This window comes from Macaca fascicularis, chromosome 2 (assembly GCF_037993035.2).
Source record: "Macaca fascicularis isolate 582-1 chromosome 2, T2T-MFA8v1.1".
Classification (NCBI taxonomy): domain Eukaryota; kingdom Metazoa; phylum Chordata; class Mammalia; order Primates; family Cercopithecidae; genus Macaca; species Macaca fascicularis.
The window spans coordinates 96,940,822-96,967,500 of record NC_088376.1 but is presented as its reverse complement, the minus strand read 5'-3'; the positions used below and the strand labels follow the sequence as shown (position 1 = coordinate 96,967,500).

Sequence of the window (26,679 nt, the reverse complement as noted above, 5' to 3'; positions counted from 1 at the left end):
AGAAGGCAAAACTATGGATACAGTAAAAGGATTAGTAGTTGCCGAAAGTTTGGGGAGAAAGCAGGATACATAGGTGGAGCACAGGGATTTGGAGGGCAGCGAAGCTATTCTGTATGATGGTGTAATGGTGGATACATTTCACTATACATTTATCAGAACTCACAGAATATACAACAGAAAGAGTGAACCCTAATGTAAACCATGGACTTTAGTTAATAATAACGTATTAATATTGCCTCATCAATTAGAACAAGTGTATCAGATCGATGCAAGATGTTAGTAACAGGGGCAACTGTGGGGATGGGGAGGGAAAGTGAACATATGGGAACTCTGTGCTTACTGCTCTACGTTTCTGTAAACCTAAAACTACAGTACTCCTAAAAAATAAAGGCTATTAATTACAAAAATTATTAACAAAATCAAAATGCTTACTGGACAACCAAATTTTGGTTAAGCTTTTTTCCTTTCCCCAAGCCCCTGAACTCTGACCCAGAGTATAGAATCTCTCCTTTGAAAATTGCTTCTGAGAATCAGCTGACCACAAGGAAAAGCACCTCTGATCAGCTGTCCATTCCCTCCACCCACTCCTTCACACCTGGTTCTTTCTAGCATTATTTACCCACCCCCTCTTAGGAAATAAATTTCCTTTCTGTGTGATCTTTGAGACCCTTGCAGATCTTATGGTTGGAGCGTTCCCCTTACTGCAATAGCCCCCTCACCTCTACTGCAATGATTCTTCTGAATCAAGTCTCTTCTTACATAAATCCAGATTTTTCTTTGAAAGACAATACATTCTATTAGTTTAGGCTGTTTAGTTAGTTTTAACTAAAATCATTCACCACATCAGTGAACATGCAACTTGGTTTTAAAAAAAAACAAAAACAAAAACACAATGTCTTACTCTGTTGTCCAGGCTGGAGTGCAATGGCGTGATCTCAGCTCACTGCAACCTCTGCCTCCCGGGTTCAAGCAATTCTCCTGCCTCAGCCTCCTGAGTAGCCTGGATTACAGGTGCCCACTATCACGCCTGGCTAATTTTTGTAATTTTAGTAATTATAGGGTTTCAGCATGTTGGTCAGGCTGGTCTTGAACTCCTGACCTCACGTGATCTGCCCGCCTCGGCTTCCCAAAGTGCTGGAAGTACAGGCATCAGCCACCGAGCCCGGCTGCAACTTGTTTTTAATACAATTATAGGCTTGTAAGATTTTAATGCTTCAAGGGATCTAAAAATCAACTAGTCCCAACTCTGACCAATGGCAGGAGCTTTGAGCAATAGATATCCTGTCACTGACCAAACACCTCTAGTAGTAGGTAATGTAGTGTCACTCAAGATAGCTTGTTCTGCCATTATGAAATTCTCATACCAAGCTGACATTTCCATTCACACAGTAGCTACCCACAGGTACCAGCTCTGTCCTCTCAACAATTAAGGATACCTATGCTTTCTTCCAGTTACTGTCCTCCAGATCACTGCCCTCCAGGTGTCTAAAGGCAACTAGACTCCAGCTTCTTCACATCCATAAAAAGGCATCTGTCTTGCTGAGGTTTTCAACTCTACTAATACAAAAACAAAGATTGAATCATGTTCTCTGTTTCCGTTAATTGCGGGGGTGCTCAGTAGAGGCAATGAAGTCATATTTGGAGTCCTATTAAGACAAATACTCTAGAGAAGAAGCATCTATATCCATCAAGGGCTATCATTTTGTTGTTTATGAGAACTCGCATCTTTGCAGGAAAGAGTTAAGGGTGAGGCATCAAAAGGTGAATGTATCTTTATTTTATTTAAGCCTCCATCAAATGATGGCTAGAAAATGCTGCATCTATCTCAGTGTTTTCTTCATTTCATGTTTCCCTTGACTTTTGTGAAACTACCAACCAGCCATTCTTAGGGCCAGTCAGTTGAGACACTGTGGCCAGCTTTTCCGGTTGTTATGGAAACAGTGGCCTTTGTGAGGCTTTTTCCCTTAAAAAAAAAAAAAAAAAGCCAACCTGTAATTCAACAAAAATTATGAGCAAGTATAGCTGTCTATATTGCTGACATGAGCAGCAAGACTGGGAATTGGTTATAAAAACCTTACTTCGTAAGAACACCTGGAACAACCACCGAAAAAAAAAAAAAAAAAAAAAACACAGCCAGGCATGGTGGCTCATGCCTATAATCCCAATTACTCAGGAGGCTGAGGTGGGACAATCACTTGAGCCCAGGAGTCTGAGGCTGCAGTGAGCTATGACTGTGCCACTGCACTCCAGCCTGGGCAACACAGTGAGACACTGTCTCTTAAAAAACTCCAAAAATCAGCTCCAAATTCTTATAACCTACCTGAATACTTAACAAACTGAAAATCAACTTCTGAGAGGCTTGGCTATGACATCTACCAGTTCAGTCACCATTAACATGTAAATGTGCTGAGAGAGGGAACTGTATTTCTTCACTGTCCTTTGTCCCTCTGAACCCTGGCACCTAACAGAGGCTTGCGGAGTATCTACTGAATGGATTCACAGAACTATTGGAAAGGCTTTCCACTGTCTCATTCCCTATGCATTGTCCCTAACTGGAAGAAGTTACTTTGAGGAGAACACTGGAGGAGAACCTCCAGTGGCACCAGCAGCCTGAGGATAGTCTTCAGCCAGAGCACCTGGCCCCTCAGCTTCTGCAGACACACTGGCAGAGAAAGCCGATCTAAAACCAGGAGTTGCTCAGAGAAGTAACCATGTACCTGTGATCAAGACATAAGACAAAATGCTTTCTCTAGTTATCGTAAATGTAACAGACCCAACTTTTCTGTGAAAATTCTTGGTTGGTGTTTCTTTGGTAGTCAAGAAGAGATGCATCATAGCTGAGTGGTGTCTGATGCTGCCCCGAACTAACTCTTCTGACCTACCTTAAACACTGTCAACACCTCCATTTGGATCTATCCTGGGGAATTCACTGCAATGGGTTTTATGTCAATTTTTATCTGAAGGCAATGATTCCTGATTTTTAAATTTCTGGTCATACATGATCAAATACTAAAGGTCCTAAGGAACCATGTGTATCTTCCAACTCCGTTACTGAAACTATCAATTAGAGCCCACTAAGAAGAAATTTTATATAAAGTAAATATATACCAATTTTATATACAATAAATATTGCCAATCTAAAGCTTTTGTAAAGAATATCTATAATGCAAAATGCTAGTAAAAAGATACATGTTGTGGGTCAGGCATGGGGGCTCATGCCTGTAATCCCAGCACTCTGGGAAGTTGAGGTCAGGAGTCTGAGACCAGCCTGGCCAACACGGTGAAACCCCTTCTCTCCTAAAAATACAAAAAAATTAGCTGGGTGTGGTGGCGTGTGCTTGTCCCAGCTACTCGGGAGGCCGCGGCAGGAGAACTGCTCGAACCTGGGAGGCAGAGGTTGCAGTGAGTCAAGATCACACCACTGCACTCCAGGCTGGGTGATAGAGTGAGACTCCATCTCAAAAAAAAAAAAAAAAAGAAAAAGAAAAAAAGATCCATGTTGTGGAATGTGATGCACACTCTGACATGCAGCGGCAGAGTGGAACAGTGACATTCTACAGAGTGACTCCTACATGAAATACCTAAAAAGAAGCCCCAGGAAGTGAGCAGAGTCCTACAGAACATGACTCTGGTTTCCTTAGCACTTGAATCCAGCTCTTGGCAGGGCCAATATTGACAGCAGAGTCACCAAACACTTCCTTCAGTTATCGGTCAACAGAGACTTTTTAGCTAAATCAAGAACATTACTGCTTCCTTTGTGTTTCCTACACATGTCACTTTGGCAGTCACTCTGTTCAACAGACACTACTGCTGCTTCCATCTGTCAATGCAACTTTGGGAAGAGAGACTGTAGCTCAAGGATAAGAACCAGAATATATACATAGATGTACATGAGCATACAAGCATATCAACACAAAAATATATACCCAACTAAGGAAGTAATAATTAGGTGTTGAGTTTCACACTGATCTTCAGGTAAATCTCTCTTCGAGTACTGCTGATTCAAATAAGGAACTGGCCATGCCTGGGAGACAAGCGTGAAACAATAATGATGTTTCATTTATTTTTCCTCTAGTCATCAGAGCCAGAAATTTCTTTTCCCCTTCACTTCTCATAAACAGCCACGGAGTCCTATGAAATCTCTTTCGTATATCTCTCATTTATTCAACAACGAACGAGTGACTACTTTGTTCTACACTTAAGGATACAACCTGTAAACAAGACTGACATGGTTACCGCTCTGCCCTCACGAGGCATATGGCCTAATGGGAGATGGGCATTAGGTAGAGAGGCAACCTCAACCCATCCAGGTATTGGTAGGGACTAATTCAGGGTGCTATGAGCTCAGGGAAGGAAGGACACTTACTCAGATTTAAGGAGAGTGTCAGGGTTTTCTGAGAGAAAAAATAGCTAATATTTGAATCCATCTAATCTCTTTACTCCATTAAGATAGCCTAGGGTTAGGACCTTTTTTCTTGCCTGGACAAATATCTTACTCTTCTAATTGGTCTTTCTGCTTTTAATCTTACCTTTGCTGGAAACCTTATCGTCAAGATAGAAAGCAAACTTCACAGACTTGGGTTCTTTGTGGTCTGAATCCCTATTTATCTTTTACCAGACTTCTCCATGCTTTCATATTATATTGAAGACATGCAGAACCACTCCCATTTCCTACAATGTGTTATATTCACCTCCATCTGCCTAGGTTATCATTTCCCTTGTTTCTTAAGACTAGGTCAAACTTTACCTTTGAGGGGAAGCCTTTCCTGACCCCTAATCTGGAATGGCCACCCACTATGATATATATTTTCAAGTAAGGATAGACGGCATAAACAGCGTGATAGTAAGTATGTGCTATTTACTTTTGGGCTTCAACACAGGAATGGTCATGGCCCAAATTAAGAATCTGTATTTCAGAAGAGGCCAGCTAACATGAACTCCACAAGGCAGCCACTAAAAAAAGCTCTTCAGCTATTCTATGTTCACCAACACTAAGACTTGGCTCATTAGCTTAAAAATGGAAATATTTTTATTGGTGAAAGTAATGACCTGTTAACCACCATCGTGAATATTGGAAATGGACTCTCATTGATAAAGTAAAAGGTATCTGAGATATGTATATTGAATAAAATATTTTAGAGATAGTCCCAACTTTTGCATAAACCAGGAATAAGTCTGCATCTGATCACAAAGGAATGCTGCCCGGGCCACTTGTGTGCAGTCATTGGCTTAGGAAGCGTCTGTTTGCCTGATGCCGATTCTGAGTAACAGAATCTTGCTTCTGTAATGTCACATCCCTTACAAGAGGTCAGACACCTAAAATGACAAAGAGCTGGGACATTACTCAGTTTGAAAAATAGGTTGCAGAACCTATTTCTAAATGAGTATTTATTTAATAAATGCCTATATACACGGCAGAATTTGCTGTCACTCTAACGTGGTAACAGTGTTGTAGGGGAGCAGCTAACCATTCCTCAAAGTTCTTCATGGAGGTTTCTGCCATAAAGAACGTAAGAACTGCACTAAGTTAGCCTAGTCATCTCAGAATAGGGCCTTTCCTTAGCGCCTTCACAGAACCCTGTGCACCTTCCATGGTATGTGTCAAGGTGTATGGTAACTGTCAGTTTACCTGTCTACTTTTCTCAATAAATGCTGAGGCCTTTGAGAACAGGACCTCATCTCTAGTCCACTGTTTATCTCAGTAACCAGTGTAACAAAATACAGCTGGCTGGGCGTGGTGGCTCACACCTGTAATCCCACTTTGGGAGGCCAAGGCGGGTGGCTCATGAAGTCAGTAGATTGAGACTATCATGGCCAGCATGGTGAAATCCTGTCTCTACTGAAAATACAAAAAAATTAGCTGGGTGTGGTGGTGGGTGCCTGCAGTCCCAGGTACCCAGGAGACTGAGGCAAGAGAATCCTTGAACCCAGGAGGCGGAGGTTGCAGTGAACTGAGATTGTGCCACTCCACTCTAGCCTGGGCAACAGAGTGAGACTCTGTCTCAAAAAAAAAAAAAAAGACAGTCGCTCACACCTGTAATCCCAGCACTTTGGGAAGCCAAGGCAGACGGATCATGAGGTTAGGAGTTCGAGACCAACATGGTGAAACCCCATCTCTACTAAAAATACAAAAACTGGCTGCGTGTGGTGGTGCATCCCTGTAGTCCCAGCTACTCAGGAGGCTGAGGTAGCAGAATCGCTTGAACCCAGGAGGTGGAGGTTGCAGTGACCTGAGATCGTGCGACTGCTCTCCAGCCTAGGCGACAGAGGGAAACTCCATCTCAAAAAAAAAAAAAAAAAAAAAAAGAAAGAAAGAAATAGTCATCCCTTGGTATCTGTGGGGAATTTACTCCAGGACCTCCTGTGGATGCCAAAATCCATGGATGCTCAAGTCCTTTAAAATGGCATGGTATTTGCATATAACCAGTGTAAATCCTCCCATATACTTTAAATCATCTTTAGATTACTTATAATACCTAATACAATGTAAATAGTTGTACTGTTTTTTTATTGTTGTATCATTATTTTTTATCATTCCCCCCCCCATATATCTTCAATCTGTGGTTGGTTGAATCCACAGATGCAGAACCCACAAATGTGAAGGGTAGACTATACTTGCTGAATGAACAATATTATACAAGCAGCATGATAAAGTAAGAGGACATCTGATTAGGAGGCGGGAGACCTGCATTTTAATACTAGTGTCAACAACAGCTTGAGTACTTACTATATGTCAAACACAATGTTAGACTCTTAAACAGTAGAGTATTTCATTTAATCTTCAGGACAATTCTGAGAGTAGCATCACCATTTTACATAAGATGAAACAGAGGGGCCAATTTACACAAGGTCATTCAGATAAATAAGTAGAAGAGTAAATCTTTGAACCCAAGTCTGGTGGTATCCAAAGCACATGCTTGACATCACTATGTTAGAAGTGTATTCCATAGCTAACATTGGAGAGCCAAGACAAAAAATTGGAATCCCTCTGGATTCCCATTTCCTCATCTATTTACTGAGCGAGACTAAAATGACAGGCTCCCCCCACTCTTCGCGTTACAGTGTGATGGTTCTAAGTATCAACAGTCACTGCCTCAGTCTCGCCTGCCCCTACTGCCTTGACAAGCGTGAAAGAGGATTTTTATGTGCAGTGTGTTATAGGCCTTTTCAGACAACATATTTTGTTTTTAGACTCTTCTCTTCTGAAAAAGTCTCAGGGGATTCTGAAGTCAGAGGAGGGGGACCCATTTTTGGAACATTGCTTTGAAGCTAAAACCTGCTGTTAGTCAACAGAGCCAGCAGGTGGTTATTTTTGTTCTATAGTCCTTCACTGATACGGATGCTGGCTGAAACGGTAAAAAAGGGCAAGGAAAAAAAACACTTTGACTATTAGAGAAAGAAAAATGATGAAAGAAACGAGCAGAAATGTCAATTTGTTTACCATGTTTCAACCGCACTTTTGCAGCCGGATAAAGGAAAAGATTTTAGTGGTTCTCTTGACATCATCTATGCATTGCTCAGATAGAGTGTAAAACAGTCAGACCCTATCTGTGGTCACAAAGCTTACAGTCAGGAACTGAAGCGGCACACATGAGAGCTCTCTTCTGCCAGTATTTATTGAAGACCTTCTCATGTGCTGTTAATATCTCAGGCCAGTTTTTTTAGGCACAGCTCTGTAGAAGTAAAGCACATTTTTTTTTTTTTTTTTTTTTGAGACAGAGTTTCACTCTTGTTGCCCAGGCTGGAGTGCAGTGGCTTAATCTCGACTCACTGCAACCTCTGCCTCCTGGGTTCAAGTGATTCTCCTGCCTCAGCCTCTGGAGTAGCTGGGATTACAGGCATGCACCACCACGCCTAGCTACTTTTCTATTTTTAGTAGAGATGGGGTTTCATCATGTTGGCCAGGCTGGTCTTGAACTCCTGACCTCAGATGATTCGTCCACCTCAGCCTCCCAAAGTGCTGGGATTACAGGTGTGAGCCACTGCACCCGGCCGAAGTAAAGCACATTATTAAGACAAACTATATAGCTTTCCTCTGAATACCTTTCACCTGCTACCATGATACCATGCCTGGTATAGAAGATGGAAATTCTAGAAACGGATAGTTGCTAGGAGACTGATGTCAAAACCCAACTTGGCTTCTCTGAAGGAGCCAAGAGGGCCTGGAGACATGTCATTAAAGCATCTAATCAGAAATAACCCTGGAGAGCATTAAGATGATTAAAAAATCATTGCCATGTTGAGAATATTGTTCCACATAGGAGAATAAACATGCAGAAGAGGAACTGTTTTTTTGCCTTTATTAAAACAAACTCACCTTCTTAGCAGTGGGATCCCCTTTGGACTGATGATATGATGGAGATATTTTTACCTGGAAGAAAAAGGCAAACATTTTAATACCCTTTCAGTTACAGTCTAGTTTTGTTTGACCCACATTCAAAATAATTCAACTAGAATTGGTACAACTAAGATAAAACAGATATTTCCAGAGGAAATTAATTGATTAATAGATGTTTTCTTACGCCCCCTTGAAATTTTTCTGGAGATCAAAAAATCAGTAGTGACCCAAGAAAAAAATATGATTTGGGTAAGAAAAGTGGGACAGATGGTCTAGATGGGTTTTAACCAAATGGTGAGGGACTAAATAGATCTTTGGTGATCATGTTAAGCAAATGAAGTAATAAATGATCAGCATTTCTTGCAGAAGGTGACTCAAAATCTCTATTGTGATGTAATATCCCTTTGAAGCAAAGCATGGACAGAAGAGTTTGATAATAGTGAAGGATTTAGAAAAAGTATCAGCCAAACCATAATAAGACGACGTTTAGTCCAAGGAAGAAAAGATAATGGTACAGAAATATCTTTAAATATTTGAAAAGCTGAAATACAGAGATTTCAGATTAGATAAATGAAAAAGAGCCAATTACATGCTGCCTACAAGAAACACCATTTAAATATGAAGGCTCAAATAGGTTAAAAGGAAAAGGATGAGGACAATATACCATGATAGCATTAGATTTTTAAAAATTATTTATTTATTTATTTATTATTATACTTTAAGTTCTAGGGTACATGTGGATAACGTGTAGGTTTGTTACATATGTATACTTGTGCCATGTTGGCGTGCTGCACCCATTAACTCGTCAGAACCCATCAACTCGTCATTTACATCAGGTATAACTCCCAATGCAATCCCTCCCCCCTCCCCCCTCCCCATGATAGGCCCCGGTGTATGATGTTCCCCTTCCCGAGTCCAAGTGATCTAATTGTTCAGTTCCCACCTATGAGTGAGAACATGCGGTGTTTGGTTGTCTGTTCTTGCGATAGTTTGCTGAGAATGATGGTTTCCAGCTGCATCCACGTCCCTACAAAGGACACAAACTCATCCTTTTTTATGGCTGCATAGTATTCCATGGTGTATATGTGCCACATTTTCTTAATCCAGTCTGTCACTGATGGACATTTGGGTTGATTCCAAGTCTTTGCTATTGTGAATAGTGCTGCAATAAACATACGTGTGCATGTGATTTATTTATTTTTTTTGAGACAGAGTTTCACTTCTGTCGCCCAGGCTGGAGTGCAATGGCATGATCTTGGCTCACTGCAACCTCTGCCTCCCAGGTTCAAGTGATTCTCCTGCCTCAGCCTCCCAAATAGCTGGGATTACAGGCATGCACCACCACGCCTGGCTAATATTTTGTATTTAGTAGAGATCACCTGACCTCAGGTGATCTGCCCATCTTGGCCTCCTAGAGTGCTGCGATTACAGGCATAAGCCACCACGCCTGGCCGATAGCACTAGATTTTAGAGCAAAGACTACTATCTGGTACAAAAAGGGTCATCCCATAATAATAAAGGGGTCAATTCATCAGGAAGATACAACAATGCTAACCATCTGTGCACCTAATAGCTTAAAAATACATGATGCAGGCCGGGCGCGGTGGCTCAAGCCTGTAATCCCGGCACTTTGGGAGGCCGAGACGGGCGGATCACAAGGTCAGGAGATCGAGACCATCCTGGCTAACACGGTGAAACCCCGTCTCTACTAAAAAATACAAAAAACTAGCCGGACGAGGTGGCGGGCACCTGTAGTCCCAGCTACTCAGGAGGCTGAGGCAGGAGAATGGCATGAACCCGGGAGGCGGAGCTTGCAGTGAGCTGAGATCCGGCCACTGCACTCCAGCCTGGGCGACAGAGTGAGACTCCGTCTCCAAAAAAAAAAAAAAAAAAAAAAAAAAAAAAAAAAAAAAATACATGATGCAATCATGCAAAGAACTATGCTGAGTGAAAGAAGTCAGATAAAAAAGTGTATCTATTTTATAGTGTCATTAATCTAAAATTCAAAAAAATGCAAAGTAATCTACTGTTTAATTAGTTTGTAAAGATAATCAGTGGTTGCCAGGGAACAGAAGGGAGGGATTAAGCAAATTTTTGGTGGTGACGGGTAGAGTCATTATCTTGACTGTGGTGACAGATTCATCAATGTATACATATGTCAAATTTATACACTTTACATATGTCCAGTTTATATCAGTTATTACACCTCAATAAAGCATTTAAAGAAATTGGAAGTGTATAACTAAAACAGTGGTTAGAAGAATTTACAGCCCATATGTTATTTGGGAAAACAAGAAAGGTTTAAAATAAAGGATCCAAATTTCCAATTTAGGGAACTAGAAAGAGATCAAAGTAAAACCAAACTAAGTAGGGAAGAAGTAAATAATAAGCAGCAAAAATCAATGATATAAAAATAAAAATAAACAACCAAGAAAATTATCAGAGTCAAAATTGGTTCTTTGAAAAGATAATAAAATTGATAATCTGCTGTGGAGCTTGATCAAGAAAAGGAGACTATAAATTACCAGTATCAGCAATGAAAGAGGATATATTACAACATGCAACATCATTTACAGATATTTAAAAGATGGTAAGAGCCTTTTGTGAATAATTTTATGCCAATAAGCTTGACAAATTAAATGAAAAGGATACATTCCTTAAAAACAGATGGACCCAAAACAGAAAATATGAATAGCCTTATATCTATTAAATAAATTCAATTTGTTATCAAACATCCTTTTGCAATGAAAATTCCTAGCCCACAGGGTTTCAGCAGCGAATTCTAGCAAAAATATTAAATATACAGAGACCAGAATATCTACTTATTAATTTACAGGGGTTAGTCCATTCTCATGGTGCTATTAAAAAATTCCTGTGACTGGGTAATTTATAAAGGAAAGAGGTTTGATTGACTCAGTTCCACATGGCTGGGAAGGCTTCAGGAAACTTACAATCATGGCGAAGGGGAAGCAAATACATCCTTCTTTACAAGGCAGTAGGAGAGAAGTGCCAAGCAAAAGGGGAAAAGCCCCTTATAAAACCATCAGATCTCATGAGAACTCACCCACTATCACAAGAACAGCATGAGGGTAACCGGCCCCATGACTCAATTACCTCCCACCAGGTCCCTTTCCCAACACATGGAGATTACGGGAACTACAATTCAAGACGAGATTTGTGTGGGGACATGGCCAAACCATATCAAGGGCAAAATATAATTATTACTATAAGTAGTTCAATGGATACTAGATACTATCTGACTAGAATGAGGTACTGGTAAACAGTTACAAGATCTCAAGCCTCTTTCAACTCTAATTATAAAAGACTATAATATAGATGATAAAGATATTTCCTATCACCGTTGCATCGCTATTCAAGTAGGACCACGCTGCAGGTTTTGTTTAACCTCTCTGATTTTAAGAATAACTTTAGGAAACACACCTCAGCTCAACAATCAAAACTGCTAGCTGTCCAGACTGTCCTTTCAGATTTAGTAGATCTGCAAAAATTAGACTTGACAGTCTTTGCTGTAACATACTATGACATTCATACTCTTCAATTCACTCCAGATGTACGATGCAGCTTGCTAAAAATGATCCAATTTTAACTTCTGGTATGCTCTTTTTGAAAAGGGAGAAAACAGATTTTCAAAGCAAAGTAGATATTTAAGCTTAAAAAAGTGACCTCATGAAAGAACCTGCAGACTTTTAGAAACAAGCCAAGAATTAGATGTGCTGGTGGACAATTTATTGGAAAAGGCTGTTCTCTAGAGATGAAGTCAGAACATGCTTGAAGTGGCAACGAAAGTGGTCCAGCATCCCTCATGGAAGGCCTTATTTTTTCACTTAACAGGATTCCTTCTGGAAATGCCGCAGGCAATGAAGCTTAAAAGAGACACTTTAAATCCAGGTGTGCAGACACTAGATCTGGGGATATGGATGATATACTAGGCTAGGGCCTTAATAATGCTGAACTTTTTGTGATCTTTGTTAATAAAATGATTCCTGACTTAACGAAACAATCTGAGCTGAAGTTTAAAAGCAATATGAGCAATATGAATTCTTCTTCATCATCTTGTTTTTTGTTTTTTTTTTGAGATGAAGTCTTGCTCTGGTTGCCCCGGCTGCAGTATAATGGCACAATCTCAGCTCACTGCAACCTCCACCTCCTGGCTTCAAGCAATTCTCCTGCTTCAGCCTTCCGAGTAGCTGGGATTACAGGTGCACCCCACTATGCCTGACTAATTTTTGTATTTTTAGTAGAGACGGGGTTTCACCATGTTGGTCAGCTGGTCTCGAACTCCTGACCTCAGGTGACCCACCTGCCTCGGCCTCCCAAAGTGCTGGGATTACAGGCATGAGTCACCACACCAGGCCTTTTATTGTTGTTGTTAAAATAGGGCTAGGAATGGTAGCTTATACCTGTAATCCCAGCAATTTGGGAGGCCAAAAGGAGGTTGGCTTGAGCCCAGGAATTTGAGACCAGCCTGGGTAACATGGCGAAACGCCATCTCCACAAAACATTTAAAAATTAGCCTGGAGTGGTGGTATGCACCTGAGGCCTCAGTTACTTGGGAGGGTGAGGTAGGAGGACTGCTTGAGCCCAGGAGATCCAGGATGTAGTGAACTATGATCACACCACTGTACTCCAGCCTAGGCAACAGAGTGAAGCCTTTTTAAATCTTTAAAAAAAAAAAAGTCTTAATTTTTCTGATTACAAAAGAAATACATGTTCTGTCACGGAAATTTAAGAAATATAACAGCTTCAACAAGGCAAATAAAAAGCAAAATCCAATCATACAGCAATAACTGCTATTAAAATTTGGAATCACTGCTTTGTGATCTATGTTGCACATTATGAATGTTTACTTTGACATACCAATATTCTTCTACCATATGATTTTTCATGGCTACAAAGCAGTTCATTCACTGCCTAGACATACCATGACTAATTTAATCAGCTGTGGGCTATTGGTACATTTAGGTTATTTTCAATTTTTAAAAATTATTTTTTAAAATGTTGTATCCTTATATATAATATTTGGCACACAAACTTGATGATTTCTGTTGGACAGATTCTTGTAAGTCCCTGCTTCAAAGGGTGTAACCATTTAAAAATATATATTACTACTTTTTCTTCAGACAAGATGGGTCCACAAATCCCTTTCCTATAATTCTGACATCCAAAAAGCTCTGAAACCAAAAGGATTGTTTAAAAAATATTTTTCACACCAAAAGTCATCTGGCAGCAAAACGTGGCCTGAACCAAAGTGAGACCATTTATAGTCTTCACTTGTCTCTCAAAAGCATTTAATTATGAAATAAAGACTAGTCCATATCAGGAATTGTTGGGAACAGGCCCCCAAATCTGGCCATAAACTGGCCCCAAAACTGGCCATAAACAAAATCTCTGCAGCACTGTGACATGCTCGTGATGGCCATGACGACCATGCTGGAAGGCTATAGGTTTACCGGAATCAGGGCAAGGAACACCTGGCCCACCCTGGGTGGAAAACTGCTTAAGGTGTTCTTAAACCCCAAACAATAGCATGAGCGATCTGTGCCTTAAGGACATGTTCCTGCTGCAGATGACTAGCCAGACTCATCCCTTTATTTCGGCCCATCCCTTTATTTCCCGTAAGAAATGCTTTTAGTTAATCTATAATCTATAGAAACAATGTTTATCACTGCCTTGCTGTCAATAAATACGTGGGTAAATCTCTGTTTGAGGCTCTCAGCTCTGAAGGCTGTGAGACTCCTGATTTCCCACTCCACACGCTGTATTTCTGTGTGTGTGTCTTTAATTCCTCTAGCGCTGCTGGGTTAGGGTCTCCATGACCGAGCTGGTCTTGGCAAGTGGTGCCCAAACGTGGGGGCTCAAACCTGAGTCGAAGGGTCGCCAGAGTGACGGCTGGAGAATGTGGAACCAAGCTGGAGGACACCCGAGTACTCTTAAGCAATCCCTGTGGTGAGTAAGAAGGGGAGCTTGGAAGCATCAGTGTAACAATGGGACAAGCGGGCTCTGGTTCATTCCACCTTGGAACCTTTTCACACTAATGATGAGGGGGAACGAGAGTACAATGAAATAACAGAAGAGGTAAGAAAGCAGGTCTGTTTGCCAGCTAAAGCTAAAGCAGCAAAGGAGGAAGGAGGAAGAGGTTCATCCCTACCCTTCTACACCCCCTCATTATTTTGAAGAAAAAGAGCGGTCTGATCCTCCAGACCTTTCTTTTCCAGAGGATACTGGGTGAAAAGTAGTTGCCCCAGTGACTGTTCAAGCAGCGCCTTGAGCAACTGCTCTCAGTTCGATTCAGGCAGAAATTCAGCAAGCTAGAAGAGAGGGTGATTTAGAGGCTTGGCAGTTCCCTGTTAGAATACACCCCCATAATAAACAAGGAAATATTATAGCTACATTTGAGCCTTTTTCTTTTAAATTACTCAAAGAATTTAAACAAGCTATTAATCAATATGGACCAGGTTCTCCTTTCTTAATGGGACTGTTAAAGAATGTTGCTGTTTCCAGTCACATGATTCCTACTGACTGGGATGCTCTTACTTAAGCTTGTCTAACTCCTGCTCAGTTCTTACAATTTAAAACTTGGTGGGCAGATGAAGCTTCCATTCAGGCTGCTCACAACGCCCAGGCCCAACCTCAAATTAATATAAGTGCAGACCAACTTTTGGGGGTTGGCAGCTGGGTTGGTTTAGATGCACAAGTGGTCATGCAGGATGATGCCATAGAACAGCTTAGAGGAGTGTGCATTAGAGCTTGGGAAAAAATCACTTCAGGTGCAGAACAATACGCTTCCCTTAGTACTGTAAAACAGGGGTGAAGAGAACCATACATGGATTTTATAGCTCGATTACAGGAGTCTCTTAAAAAGGTGATTGCAGATTCAGCTGCTCAGGAAATAGTGTTGCAGTTATTAGCTTTTGACAATGTTAATCCTGGTTGCCAGGCTACTCTGTGACCTATTAGAGGGAAAGCACATTTAGTTGATTATATCAAGGCCTGTGACGGTATTGGAGGTAATTTGCATAAGGCTACTCTGCTAGCCCAGGCAATGGCAGGACTGAGAGTGGATAAAGGAAATATTCCGTTTCCTGGAGCTTGTTTTAACTGTGGGAAGCATGGTCATACTAAAAAAGCATGTAGAAAAAATCAGCGAGTCAGGCTGCCAGTTGAAGGAAAAAAAGAAAACTGCTGAGCCTGAAATATGTCCAAAATGTAAAACAGGAAAACATTGGACTAATCAGTGTCATTCTAAGTTTGATAAAGATGGGAACCTGATTTTGGGAAACACCATGAGGGGCCGTCCCGGGCTCCATTCCAAACCGGGGCATTTCCAGCTCAGGCCATTCCCTCACCCCTGTACAATGTCTGTCTCCCACCATAGCTGGTAGTGCCGCAGTAGATTTATGCTGTGCAAAAGCTGTGAGTCTTCTGCCTGGGGAACCCCCACAAAAAGTTCCAACTGCGGTCTGTGGACCCTTGCCAGCAGGGATGATAGGATTACTTCTAGGAAGGTCTAGTTTAAATTTAAAAGGAGTGCAAATACATACAGGAGTCACTGATTCAGATTACAATGGGGAAATTCAAATTGTTATATCTACTTCTGTTCCCTGGAAAGCAGAGCCAGGAGAGCGTATAGCACAGCTCCTGATTGTGCCATATCTGGAAATGGGGAAAAGTGAAATTAAATGAACAGGAGGATTTGGAAGCACAAATAAACAAGAGAAAGCAGCTTATTGGGTAAATCAAATTACTGATGAACATCCCAGCTGTGAAATAACTATTCAGGGAAAGAAATTTAAAGGTTTGGTAGATACAGCAGCGGACATTTCAATCATTTCTCTACAACAGTGGCCGTCCACATGGCCAATTCAATCTGCTCAATTTAACATAGTTGGAGCTGGTAAAGCCCCTGAACTATATCAAAGTAGTTATATTGTGCATTGTGAAGGGCCCAATGGACAACCTGGGACTATTCAACCAATTATAACTTCTGTACCTATGAGTTTATGGGGAAGAGACTGATTACAACAATGGGGAGCACAAGTTCTAATTCCAGAACAATCATATAGCCCTCAAAGTCAACATATAATGCATGAAATGGGGTATGCCCCTGGTATGGAATTAGGAAAAAATCTACAAGGTTTGAAGGAACTACTTCAAGTGGAAAGACAAAGTTCCTGCCAAGGTTTAGGATATCATTTTTGATGGCAGCCATTGGTAAGCCTCCAAAACCTATACCTTTAAAATGGTTAACAGATAAGCCAATTTGGACAGAACAATGGCCACTAAGTAAAAGAGAAACTGGAGGCTTTAGAGGAATTAGTTACTGAACAATTAGAAAATGGACACATAGCTCCAACAATTTCCCCTTGGAATTCTCCAGTTTTTGTAATTAAGAAAAAATCAGGTAAATGGAGAATGTTAACTGACTTAAGAGCCATCAATTCAGTTATACAACCAATGGGGACATTACAGCCAGGATTGCCTTCTCCTGCTATGATTCTGAAAAACTGGCCTTTAACAGTCATAGATTTAAAAGACTGTTTCTTTACTATGCCCTTAGCTGACCAGGACTGAAAGGTTTGCATTTACAATTCCTGCAGTAAACAACCTGCAGCCTGCTAAGCGTTATCATTGGAAAGTGTTGCCACAAGGCATGTTAAACAGTCCAACAATTTGCCAGACGTATGTAGGACAAGCAATTGAACCTACTTGTAAAAAATGTTCACAGTGTTACATTATTCATTATACGGATGATATACTTTGTGCTGCCCCCACTTGAGAAATATTACTCCAATGTTATGATCACTTGCAAAATTCGATTTCTCACACTGGTTTAATTATAGCTCCTGACAAAATTCAGACTACCACTGCTTACTCCTACTTAGGGGCCTTAATAAATAACACTACCATTGTGCCACAGAAAGTAACCATACGTAGGGATCAACTGAAAACATTAAATGGCTTTCAAAAATTACTAGGGGACATTAACTGGATATGACCTTCTCCAGGCATTCCTACCTATGCCATGAGTAATCTGTTTTCTATCCTTAGAGGAGATCCTAGTCTCACTAGCCCTTGGCAATTAACAAAAGAAGCTGAGGCAGAGCTGCAGCTAATCAAAAAGCAAGTCCATAAAGCTCAAATAAATAGATCCAGAAAAGACTCTAGATTTGCTAATTTTTCCAACTCAGCATTTACCTACTGGTGTTATTGCCCAAGAGCAGGGCTTAGTAGAATGTTTTTTTCTTCCACATACAAATTCACTGACCCTAACTCCTTATTTGGATCAAATCGCTACTATGATAGGAAATGGGAGAACTCGGATTGTTAAATTACATGGATATGATCCTGGAAAAATTACTGTTCCTCTCACGAAGGCACAAATACAGCAAACTTTTATAGTCTTACTTGGCAAACCCATTTAGCTGACTTTGTGGGTATTCTCGATAACCCTTTTCCTAAAACAAAACTGTTTCAATTTTTGAAATTAACTAATTGGATTCTCCTTAAAATAACTAAATTTAAGCCAATTGAAGGTGCTGGGAATGTTTTTACAGATGGGTCTGTTAACAGTAAAGCTTCTTATTCCAGATCAAAAGGTAAAATTTTTCAGACGCCCTATACTTCACCTCAAAAGGCGGAGCTTATAGCTGTAATTGAGGTATGACTGCTTTTGATATGCTTGTTAATGTGATTTCTGATTCTTCATACATGGTTCATTCCACAACATTAATAGAAAATGCTGTTACAATTTCATACAGATGAACAACTGATGACTTTATTTACCCAACTGCAAACAGTAGTTAAGAGGAGAATGCACCCTTTTTACATCACTTACATTAGGGCTCATACACCTCTTCCAGGACCTTGAACTGCAGGAAATCAAATGGCTGATCGCTAGTGTCTAATGCTAGACACTTTCACAATTTAACCCATGTTAATGCCTCTGGTCTCAAATGCAGATACAGCATTACCTGGAAAGAAGCTAAAGCTATCATCCAGCGATGCCCAACTTGCCAAATGGTGCATTCCTCATCTTTTACAAGAGGACTTAATCCTCGAGGACTGGAACCTAATTCTCTTTGGCAAATGGATGTCACACACGTTCCCTCATTTGGGAGACTAGCTTATGTACATGTATGTGTGGATACCTTTTCTCACTTTGTCTGGGCTACATGCCAATCAGGAGAGTCTTCTGCCTGTGTTAAATGTCACCTTTTGCAGTGTTTTGTAGTGATGGGCATTCCAGCTTCTATTAAAACAGATAATGTCCCAGGCTATACTAGCCAAGCTCTACCTACATTTTTCTCTACATGGAATATTAAACACACTACTGGCATCCCATATAATTCTCAAGGACAAGCCATAGTGGAAAGAATGAATCTCTCCCTGAAACAGCAGTTACAAAAACAAAAAAGGGGGAGAAACAGGTACTATGGGACACCTGATATGCAAGTGAATCTAGCATTATTAACTTTAAATTTTTTGAGCCTGTCTAAAGGCCAGATGCTATCAGCAGCTGAACAGCATCTGCAGAAACCAGCTGCAAAGACAGAAGCAGAACAACTGGTTTGGTGGAGAGATCTGATAACAAAAAGTTGGGAAATAGGTAAAATAATAACTTGGGGTACAGGTTATGCTTGTGTTTCTCCAGGACCGAATCAACAGCTGATTTGGATACCATTAAGACACCTGAAACCTCATCATAAGCCAGATGCCAAGGAAGAGATTCTGGGAGGAACCCGAGGACCCCCCAGTTGCAGCCATGTCAAGACTGATGCTGAGGAGGACCCCAACTGTCAAGAGCAACACCCGTTGAACACAGCCACCTACTAGGGGACAGATTAAGAAGCTGTCACAGATGGCAGAAGAAAACCTGAGGAAAGCGGGACAACCAGTCACAATGAGTAATTTAATGGTAGCTATGATAGTGGTGATTACCATTGCCATGAATATTCCTTCAACAAGGGCTGGCACAGAGAACAATTATACTTATTGGGCATATTTATCAATCTTGGCTGGCAATAATACCTGGATGTAATCACTTTGACACAGTTACACATGCTTTCTGATCTCAGGATTTACCATAATAAATCTGCTCCAATAATTGAGGCATACCACCCTCAAAAACCTATTTGTAAACAGGATTGGTTCCAGTTAGAAAAAATCAGTGTACTTGTTTGGGAAGATTGCATTGCAGAACAGGCAGAGGTGCTGCACAACGATTCCTATGGAATCATTATTGATTGGTCCCCTAACGGGATGTTTAGCTTAAATTGCACCTCTCAGTCTGGGTGCCACGGCCACACTGTGTTCAGCTGGTCTGAACAAAATGGTCAGATGGCAGAAATGGTAAGAAGTACGGCAAGAGTTCCTATTATCTGGAACCATGGTGGTATAGTGGCACCTCAACCTCCAATGATATGGCCTGTTGTAGGAGTTAAACATAAGGATTTGTGGAAACTATGAATAGCTCTTAATAAGATCAAAATTTAGGAAAGAATAAAAAAGCATCTAGAAGGACACTCTACAAACTTGTCTTTGGATATTACGAAATTGAAAGAACAAATACTTAAAGTGTCCCAGGCATAATGCCAGGAACTGGAGTGCTTGAAGGAGCTGCAGACAAATTAGCAGCTAGTAATCCATTAAAATGGATAAAAATACATGGAAGGTCTGTGATTTCAATGATGATTGTGCTTTTAATCTGTGTTGTTTGTCTTTGTATAGTCTGCAGATGTGGATCCTGACTCCTGTGAGAAGTAGCTCACCATGCAAAGCTGCCTTTGCTTTTATCGCTTTGCAAAACAAATAAGGGGGACATGTTGGGAACAGGCCCCCAAATCTGGCCATAAACTGGCCCCAAAACTGGCCATAAACAAAATCTCTGCAGCACTGTGACATGCTTGTGATGGCCATGACGACCATGCTGGAAGGTTGTGGGTTTACTGGAATGAGGGCAAGGAACACCTGGCCTACCCTGGGTGGAAAACTGCTTAAGGTATTCTGAAACCCCCAAACAATAGCATGAGCGATCTGTGCCTTAAGGACATGTTCCTGCTGCAGATAACTAGCCAGACCCATCCCTTTATTTTGGCCCATCCCTTTATTTCCTGTAGGAAATGCTTTTAGTTAACCTATAATCTATAGAAACAATGCTTATCACTGGCGTGCTGTCAATAAATATGTGGGTAAATGTCTGTCTGAGGCTCTCAGCTCTGAAGGCTGTGAGACCCCTGATTTCTCACTCCACACGCTATATTTCTGTGTGTGTGTCTAATTCCTCTAGTGCTGCTGGGTTATGGTCTCCACGACTGAGCTGGTCTTGGCAAGGAATGTCATGTATAATACATGCACCATATTAACTTACTTTTTAGCATTTTAAATGCCAGTTTATTGTCTTCTGGCCTCCTTTTTTTAAAAATAAGAAATTAGTCATCATTCTTATTGTTGTCTTTGGCTCCTTTTAAGATTTCTTCTTCCTCTTTGGTTTCAGCAGCTTGACTATGACTATGATGTGTTTGGGTACGGTTTTCTTTATATTTATTATGCTAGAGGTTTGCTGAGTTTTTGACTCTATGGGTTGATGTTTGTTATGAAATTCAGGAAAATTTCAGATATTATTAGGTCCAATGTCCCCAGCTCCCAGTCTCTTGCTCCTAATGTTCCAGAAATTCAATTATATATATATTCTATATTTGTTACATATATATTCATATATTTGTCTATCATATATATCATAGATATATAGTGTACATATATCTATAATTTATAAATATCTAACTTATATATTAATATATATCTATATAATATAGATATAGCTATAATTTGTATATATGATAGACTTCCAGATATTGTTTCACATGTCACCGAGAGCTTTTTCACTTTCTTCAATTATTTTTGCCTTTGTGCTTCAGTTACAATTATCATTTCTATTGAACTGTATTCAAATTTACTAATTTTTTTCTTAGCGTTAAAAATGCTGTGGACATCTAATAAAATTTTCACTTTAGATATGTTTTTTGGCTCTACAATTTACACTTGGTTTTACTTCAGAGTTTCTACTTCTGTGCTGAGGTTTCTCCATGTGTTCAATCATTCTGCTAATCTTTTCCACAAAATAATTTAACATATTTATAATTTCTATGTTAAAGTCCTTCACAGCCAATTCCAGCATCTGGGTCATTCATAGGTCTGCTTCTACTGATGCTTTCTCTCTTGATTATAGGTTACACTTCCCTTCTTCCTCCTACTGATCCTATGATAGTTTGGGCTTTGGCTTTGTTAGGATTTATTGTGCTTTTGCCCTTAGTCCTGAGAAATCCCTTAGTCCTCAACCATAGCCCTTCTGCAGTTTCAAAAAATTTGAGGTATTTATCAATCCCTGTAACATAGCAACATTTACATTCAAAACTCAGCACCAGGCAGCTGCTGAAATCTCTGCTTAGTTCTTTAGGACCTGATGCTGCTTTTTGGAAGCACGGTCTGTTTGTACACAATTTGGAAAACTGCAAAGAGAACTTGGGGCTCCCTCTTCAGTGGCATGCTTCTTTCTGAGATTTTCTCCCTCAATTTAGAGCTGCTTTGGTAGTCTTGTACTTTGACCTCTGTTTCTTCAACCCAGTAAGAATGAGACTTGCTATTCAAGCTCTTCTCTCCAGTGCTCCATGGCAAGCCAAGAAGTGCCCTAGAAAAGCTGGTTAAATGTAAAACTCGTCTAGTTTGTTTCTCTTCTTTCAAGGTTTGCATTCCCTATAGTTTTTGCCTGCTTCCAGTTGCTCTCTAAACAATGTTTTTTTCATATTTTACCTAGGGCTTATAATTATTAGCAGAAAAGTCATCTAATATAGGCTGCTCTGCCATTACTGGAATTAGAACTCTATTACGTCCCTTCAGATTTTTTTTTTTTTTTTTTTACTCTGTGTCCCTACTTCTTTTAGGATTCCAATTAGATGTATATTTGGCCACTTGAAGTTGTTCCACAGTTCACCAATGATCTATTCATTTCTTTTTCTTTTTTCTTTTTTGAGATAGGGTCTTGCTTTGGTGCCCAGGCTGGAGTCCCATGGCACAATCATAGCTCACTGCAGCCTTGACCTTCTGGCTCAAGTGATCTTCTTGCCTCAGCTCCTCAGCTGGGACTACAGGCATGTGCCATCACGCTTGGCTAATTTTTAAAAAACTTGTAAAGACAGGATCTCATCATGTTGTCCTGACTGGTCTAAAACTTCTGGGCTCAAGTGATCCTCCTGCCTTGGCCTCCCAAAGTGCTGGGATTACAGGCATGAGCCACTGCACCAAGCCCTGTTCATTTCTGTTTAGTCTTTTTTCTGTGTTTGATTTGGCATAGTTTCTATTGCTATATTATTAAGTTCACTAATCATTTCTTCTCCAATGTCCATTCTGCTATTAATCTTATCTAATATAACTCTTCATCTCAGACATTGTAGTTTTAATCTCCAGATGTTCTACTGGTTCTTTCTAACTTCCATATTTCCATTTGACATATGCAATTGTTCTTCTAGCTTCTTGAACATATGGAATACAATTGTAACTTTAAATGTCCTTGTCTACTAATTTTATCATCTGGGTCATTTCTGTGTTAGTTTCAATGGGTTTTTTTTTTCCCCTCATTATCATGGCTTGTATATTCCTGCTTCTGTGCATGCCTAGTAATTTTTGATCAAATACTAGACATTGTGGATTCTATCTTGTTGGGTATTGGATATTTTAATAATTCTTTATACATTGCTAAGTTCTGTTCTGCAATGTGGTTAAAACACTTGGAAATAGTTTTATCTTTTTAGGTTTTTGCTTTTAAGCTTTGTTAGGTGAGATCAAAGTGGCAGTTAGTTTAAAGTTAATTTTTTCCCCACTACTGAGGCTAAGAACTTACTTAGTACTCTCAGTGCTACCTTGGGATTTATGAAGATTTCCAGGCTGGCTGGTGGGAGCAAGCATTATTTCTGGCTCTCTGTGAGTCTGGGACATTGTTCAATCTAATCCTTTTGGGTGGCACTTTTTTTTTCAACCTGAAGTAGTTTCCTCACACAGTGGGTAAGTGGGTAAGTACTAAACTGAATACTCAAAAGTTACCTTCTGCAGATCTATGGAGCCCTCTGTATGGCTCTCTCCTGATACTCCATCCTGCAAACTCTAGCCGCCTTGTCTTTCCTGGACTCTGAGCTCTGTCCCCTCGACCCAGAGAGACTAAGCTCTGCCTTGGTTCTCCCTCTCTGAGTCATGGCGTGAAAACTTTCTCCAGGGAGTAATCTGGTAGAAATCCTAGGGTTTATGTCATTTGTTTCTTATTTTTCAGGGGTCACTATCTTTCACTGCCTGGTGTCCAATGTCTTATGAACCATTATTTTATGTATTTTGCCCCTCCCCCCTCCAAAAAAAACCCTCCAAATGCATCTTGTCCTGAAGTGAAAGTCTTCATGTTACATTTATAAAATCCAAAAAATTCTGAATTCTGAAACATATCTGGCCAAAGTGACTTAGACAAGGGCTTGTGGACTTACACAAATATGCATTCCCACTAGTAGTGCATAAAAGTATCTCTCTCCTCACATCCTTATCAATGTAAATGCATACGTATTTTTAATGTGTCTCAGTTTAATTATGTATTTTTAAATATTTGCCAGCTTAATAAGTAAAAAAAAATGGTATTGTATAGTTGATTTAGCTTGCATTTCTTTGATCACTGGTAAAATTGCATTTTTTTCCACTTTTTATTGGACAACAGAATTTATGTCCTTATCTCATATTTCCATCAAAGCCTTAGTTCTATAAAAATACTAAAAACAATTTCTTGGTATTATTTTCATCCTTAGTTCTGTCTGTATGAAGATTTTTCTGCATCAAAGGGAAATGTACAAATTTACAGAACTTCAAAAGTCTTGACTGTTACACAGCTCTGGAAAACAAGTGAGAACTGGGCTGGTAATACAAATCTGGCTATCCATTTTCTACAACTGCAATCACCATTCAGTGTTTCCTAAGAATAAAACCAAACTCTTGATCGAACAAGTCATTTGTCTCCTAATCTAAAGTAGGTTTCCCTCATGTTACTCTCCCTGTAATATTCTATTCTTTCCCTTTATGTCAATTAAATACCTATCACAATTTGAAACTATATATTTGATATAATGCATGCTTACCTGTTTACCAGGGTCTTTAAGGCTAACCAGGCCCTGTCTACCCACTTCTTCAACCTCATTTCTGGCCATTTTCCCTTTTAGGCACTATGTTCCAGCTGCTGATCTTTTTTCAGTTCCTTGAACAAGTCATTTGTCTCCTCAGATCCTTTGTGCTTGCTGTTCTCTCTTGCCTGAAATTTCTTGCCTGAAATGTTTTTCACATGGCTGGTACCACCTTAGCCTTCAAGTCTTGGCTTAAATATTACCTCTGCATATAAAGATTCCCTAACCATCTAAAGTACGTTTCCCTCATGTTATTTTCCCTATACTATTCTACTGTTTCCCTTTATGCCAATTATGTACCTATCACAATTTGAAGCTATATATTTGATATAATGCTTGTTTATTTAATTATTTATGTCTAGTTCCCTTACTAGATGGCAAGCTATATGATAGTGGGAACTATGGTTATTTTTTTATTCACCAATGTATTGTCATACCAGGAATAGTGTTTGGCTCAATGCAGGCATACATGAAATACTGGCTGAAGTAATGAATCACTTAACATTAAATACTGGCTGAAGTAATGAATCACTTAGTACTATAGTACAATAACAAGATTATTGGAAAATGGGCAAAAGTATCTTCAAAATGCTGCATTTATATTAGGATGATCAATCATCTCTATGTACTCCTGAGACATACTAATCTTCATTTAATTTATAAGTTTAATGTTGAAGACACTCTTTTGAGAAATGACACTACTGCTGAACACTGAAATCTCATTTTTTAGTATTTGGTTTAATTATAGTAATATATATTTAATTATAGTAATAGAGTATTGATATGACCTATTTATATCAGAAAGCTAATATTCTTTTAAAACGGACAAATGAAAACAGGCATTAATATCACTGTTCCTATTTCATTAAATGGCATGTAAACTGAATCTCCAAGTATAGTGGGAATTCAAAATAATTAAGCAATGTGCAATGGTTAACAGAAAATTATGGCTAGTGAACATAAATATCATTTACTGAATACTTACTTGGAAGTTGTTCATACTTCCTCCTGGCATTATTTGTACATTTACCCCAAAAGACAAAACATTTTCCTAGAGAACAATAAACACCAAGAAATAAAACCAGTTCCAAGTAGTGGGGAAAAACTCAGTTGATTTTGAACAATACCATATAAAACTCCCTAATGAGTGTCTAAGAATGTTCTTGCTTTTGAAGTTTTAAAAGGAATAACAACTTGAATGTTCTGGTACATAACAATGTGTTAGCTTATTACCTACTCTCAAGAACTCCAAGCCCTGTTCATTGAAATCTAGCAAATCTTAGATATTTTTCTTTGAATTTATATCAAGTTGCCCGTTGACTAACAAATACTATTTTTTTAACAATTAATAGCAAGATTTCTATACAAGGATGCCCACTTACATCTATTCAGCTTAGTACTGGAAGTCCTGGCCAGAGCAATCAGACAAGAGAAAGAAAGAAAGAAAGGACACTCAACCAGTAAAGAGGAAGTCAAACCATCACTGTTCACCAATGACATGACTGTATACCTAGAAAACCCTAAAGACCCATCCAATAAGCTCCTAGATCTGATAAAGGAATTCAATAAAGATTTAGGATACAAAATTAACATACCCAAATCAGTAGCACTGTGATACACCAACAACAAACCAAGAGAATCAAGAACTCAATCCGTTTTACAATAGCTGCGAGAATAAATAAATAAATACATATACATACATACATACATACATACATAAAATACTTAGGAATATACCCAACCAAGGAGTTGAAAGACCTCTACAAGGAAAACTACAAAACACTGCTGAAAGAAATCACAGATGACACAAACAAATGGAAATACCTTTGCTCATGGATGGGTAGAATCGATATTGTGAAAATGACCATACTGCCGAAAGCAATCTACAGATTCAATGCGATTCCCATCAAAATACCATCATCATTCTAAATAGAACTAGAAAAAAAAAATCCTGAAATTCACATGGAACCAAAAAAGAGCCCACACAGCCAAAGCAATACTAAGCAAAAAGAACAAATCTGGAGGCGTCACATTACCCAACTTCACGCTATACTACAAGGGTATCATTACCAATACAACATGGTACTGGTATAAAAATAGGAATGCAGACCAATGGAA

At 39.6% G+C, this 26,679-nt stretch overlaps 1 protein-coding gene across 6 annotated transcripts in view; it reads right to left on the bottom strand.

Moving 5' to 3' along the window:
- The window catches only part of VPS8 (VPS8 subunit of CORVET complex), a 302,825-nt gene that overhangs the window by 21,912 nt on the left and 254,234 nt on the right, over positions 1-26,679 (bottom strand). For all 6 annotated transcript variants that reach the window (XM_065540320.1, XM_065540319.1, XM_065540318.1 and 3 more), the window contains one exon: positions 8,318-8,371. In XM_065540320.1, the coding sequence (XP_065396392.1) occupies positions 8,318-8,371 (54 nt within the window). The remainder of the gene's footprint in view (positions 1-8,317; positions 8,372-26,679) is intronic.